Raw genomic sequence first — 3,035 nt, forward strand, 5'->3', positions numbered from 1 at the left:
TTGCACGATGGTCTGTCGTTGTTTCGGAGCACACCGGGCCAGAATGCAAAGGAACGAAGCATGGTTTCTCAGCCGCCTGGACATCTTCAAATGACTGCCGCGCACGTTGGATCTTCTTATTTAAGCCTTGGGCACATAGACAACGGTATATTCGTTTGGAAAAATTTGAGTTTTTAATTTCATCTTCTCAGACGTGTCCAGCTTTAAGTCCAGCATCAGGTAGCCGTAAGGTGACAATGTGGTGTCGCGGTAGGCTTCGACTAAAAACTTGGAGTTTCCACGATACATCTGTTTGGCGAGATGAATGATTTGGGAAGCATCTCGAGGGTTTTTAAACAGCATCATGTAATGGGAGTTCAGACTGATTGTCCTCAGCTCTTTTCCCAGGTAGAACAAACTTTGCAAAATGAGAACAACGGATAAATGTCTGTGGTGGCTACCCTTTGTGTTGCCGGATTCCAACATGAGATCATCTATCACAACCATGTTTCTCTGCGAACGGTCCAACGAGGAAAGAAGATCTTCCGGAAAACCTTCCACAAAATGTATGTAGGGGGCAACACTTGCCAGATGGTTATAAGCATCTTGATATTCGCAATAACACCAAATCACGTGCTCGGGAAAAGGAACAATGACGGACGAGTTCCCGCTCGGCCCAAGTAATTCCTCAGCAAATTGAGTTTTTTCCGGAACCAGTCGGTCCTGCGACTACGCAAGTAAATGGATGTTTCAGAACCTCGTCCATCTGTTCAAGTAATTTAATCTTGGACATCACACGTATTAATAACTGCTTCGTGATCATTTAAATGACGTAGCGTTAGGTAAAAAAGGGGAGGGGCGCGAGAAGAGTGATGTTAGTATCCATAGGGAAGAGTGTTAAAATCGTGGGTCTTCACCCGTTTGTTACAAACCAGCCTGTACTTCTTTGTCTCCTGTCTAGTGATCACTTGACCCCGCGATCCTCTAGCTATTTTGTGAGGTTCGGTGACGGTTCTCTTGTTTTCTCTTTCTTCGTCGCCTCTTTCGGCGTCAGACAACACCATCTCTTTCAAGGATTCGAAGTTGACAATCCCTTTGTTGCGGTAATTGAGAGTGGTTCCACGTACCTTACACACTGCAAGTTCGTTATTTGAACGGGTGCTGAGAACCTTGTACCTGTAGTTCTTTGGCCCTCCAGAAGCAAATTCAGTGATGTAGCTTCCCGGTCCGTAGTCTTTCTCTAACTCGTCGGTGAGGTCGCCCAAGTAGTCGCCCAGAGGAGGTTCTTATTGACCTTGTCCATCCTTGACGACGTATATGATGCTGTCCGTGTCGTAATAGCGGACACGCTCACCCAGACGGTCCAGGAAAGAGTACAACGTCAACCGAGCTTGTGCCGTAGTGTAGGCTGCAATAGCCACATTGGTATTTCCACTGGACCTGCACGACTTCCTCGTTCACAAAGTCAATGCGGTTGACCATCTTTCGGTCATCGAAAAGCAATGCAAAATAATCTTTAGGGGAATCCACGTAAACTGATTTCGGCATGTTTTCTCACTGGCCAAACTTTCCTCAAAAGCTGTTGAGAATCAACTTTGTCACAGCCCTCAATCCTGCATTTCTCTTGACATTTTCGAGGTCAATCTTGATGCCTTCGTGGAGCTCATAGTCAAGGATGTAGCGATTTTTCTTTTCCTGTGTGTCACACCATTGAGGCCAGCCGCTAGCTTCCTGTTTGAGCTTCAGGAAGGTGTTGATATAGCCCGTAAATAACCCCCCTGTTTTACTTTCAGGGTCGTACTGCTCGGTTTCCTCAAAGTGCCACACTTGAAGAATTTGGATGATGCTGTATCCTAAAGACACAGCCTTTTTCAGTTCGCCCGTGACCCACGTACCGGTGATAGCTCTATCAGAATCCTCGTGCTCGCAGAGGGTCATCTGTTGAGTTTCACTACACTCTCCACACAGAGCAAACATGAGCTTTCCGCCCGCGTGGCGTGAGAGAACGGGATGGTACAGCTTTCTCGGTGGTAAAACTTCGGCTTTCACAAATCCTTCGTACTTGTCAATGGATGCTGCGAAAATCACCGTGATGATCTTGGGATGACCCATGGGAAACTTTCCGTACTTGCACACCCAGGGATAGAGGCTAAATAGTCCACATACTTTATTTTTTTCATCCGGACCACACTTGGGATATATTCTGGTAGCGTTTGTTCTTCCTCCGAAGAAAGTGTCTGGTGGATGGAGGGGTGGGATCACATCTTGGGTGTTCTCTTGAAGATCATCTAAAAATACTCGTAGATCTCCATTACTGTCTGCCATTCGTTGGAAGTCGCATTCCCACATTTCTTCCACGTTATATCCGGCATGTCTCAGATCCAAGGTACGCCGGACGGTGGCTTCATAGCGGTATCTCATGCTCAGTGAAGTAAGCGGGGTTGTCACGTCTCTGTGCGTGAAACATTTTGGGCATTCGTGCCACAGACAACCATGGAGCTCGAACACGGTCTTCTCGTGCAGTCCGTCCACGCGATACTTGCCAATGGTGACCTCGCTGCGGTTGAGCGCGTGCCTGATACGGATGTTTCTAGAGTGTGCTACCCAATCCAACCACCTCAAGGCCACGACAGACTGAGTGTGATTCTTCCTGTATCCTCCGGCTGGAATGATAGCGATCGTGTTTTCCTGCAAATGATTCTGTCTAAATACAACGTTACAGGCGTGAGCGATAGTTATGGAGCATTCAAAGGGGTCGACATTGGTATGCTGCATGAAAATCGAACGGAACTCCAACGACCCGCGCCGTAGTATGTCGACGTCACTGCAGCAGTATTCTATCATTTCTTCCTGTAGATGGAATGGCCGCCCACGTTGACTAGCGTGCCACTGCAAAACTTCCTCTCTCTTTTTCGCATTCATTCCGTCGGGGTCGTAAAACTTCGTGTCTGGAATAGGGCCGACATAGCGCTCGTTCTCCTAGGTGTTGAAGAGATGGGGAAAATATCCCTTCTTCAATTCCGTCAGTCCGAACGTGGAGGGGATCGCTGAAAGAA

The 3,035-nt window shown here is 47.5% G+C and overlaps 1 protein-coding gene across 1 annotated transcript; it reads right to left on the bottom strand.

Annotated features, from left to right (window-relative positions):
• Positions 1-1,551: 1,551 nt before the first annotated feature.
• On the bottom strand, positions 1,552-2,823 carry LOC147796990 (uncharacterized). Its single transcript, XM_087145132.1, has one exon. It carries the CDS (start codon positions 2,821-2,823, stop codon positions 1,552-1,554), a length of 1,272 nt encoding a protein of 423 aa, XP_087001258.1.
• Between the last annotated feature and the right edge of the window lie 212 nt (positions 2,824-3,035).

This window comes from Acanthaster planci, linkage group LG13 (genome assembly GCF_054643075.1).
Source record: "Acanthaster planci isolate LZ-2023a linkage group LG13, COTS_SCS, whole genome shotgun sequence".
Lineage (NCBI taxonomy): Eukaryota > Metazoa > Echinodermata > Asteroidea > Valvatida > Acanthasteridae > Acanthaster > Acanthaster planci.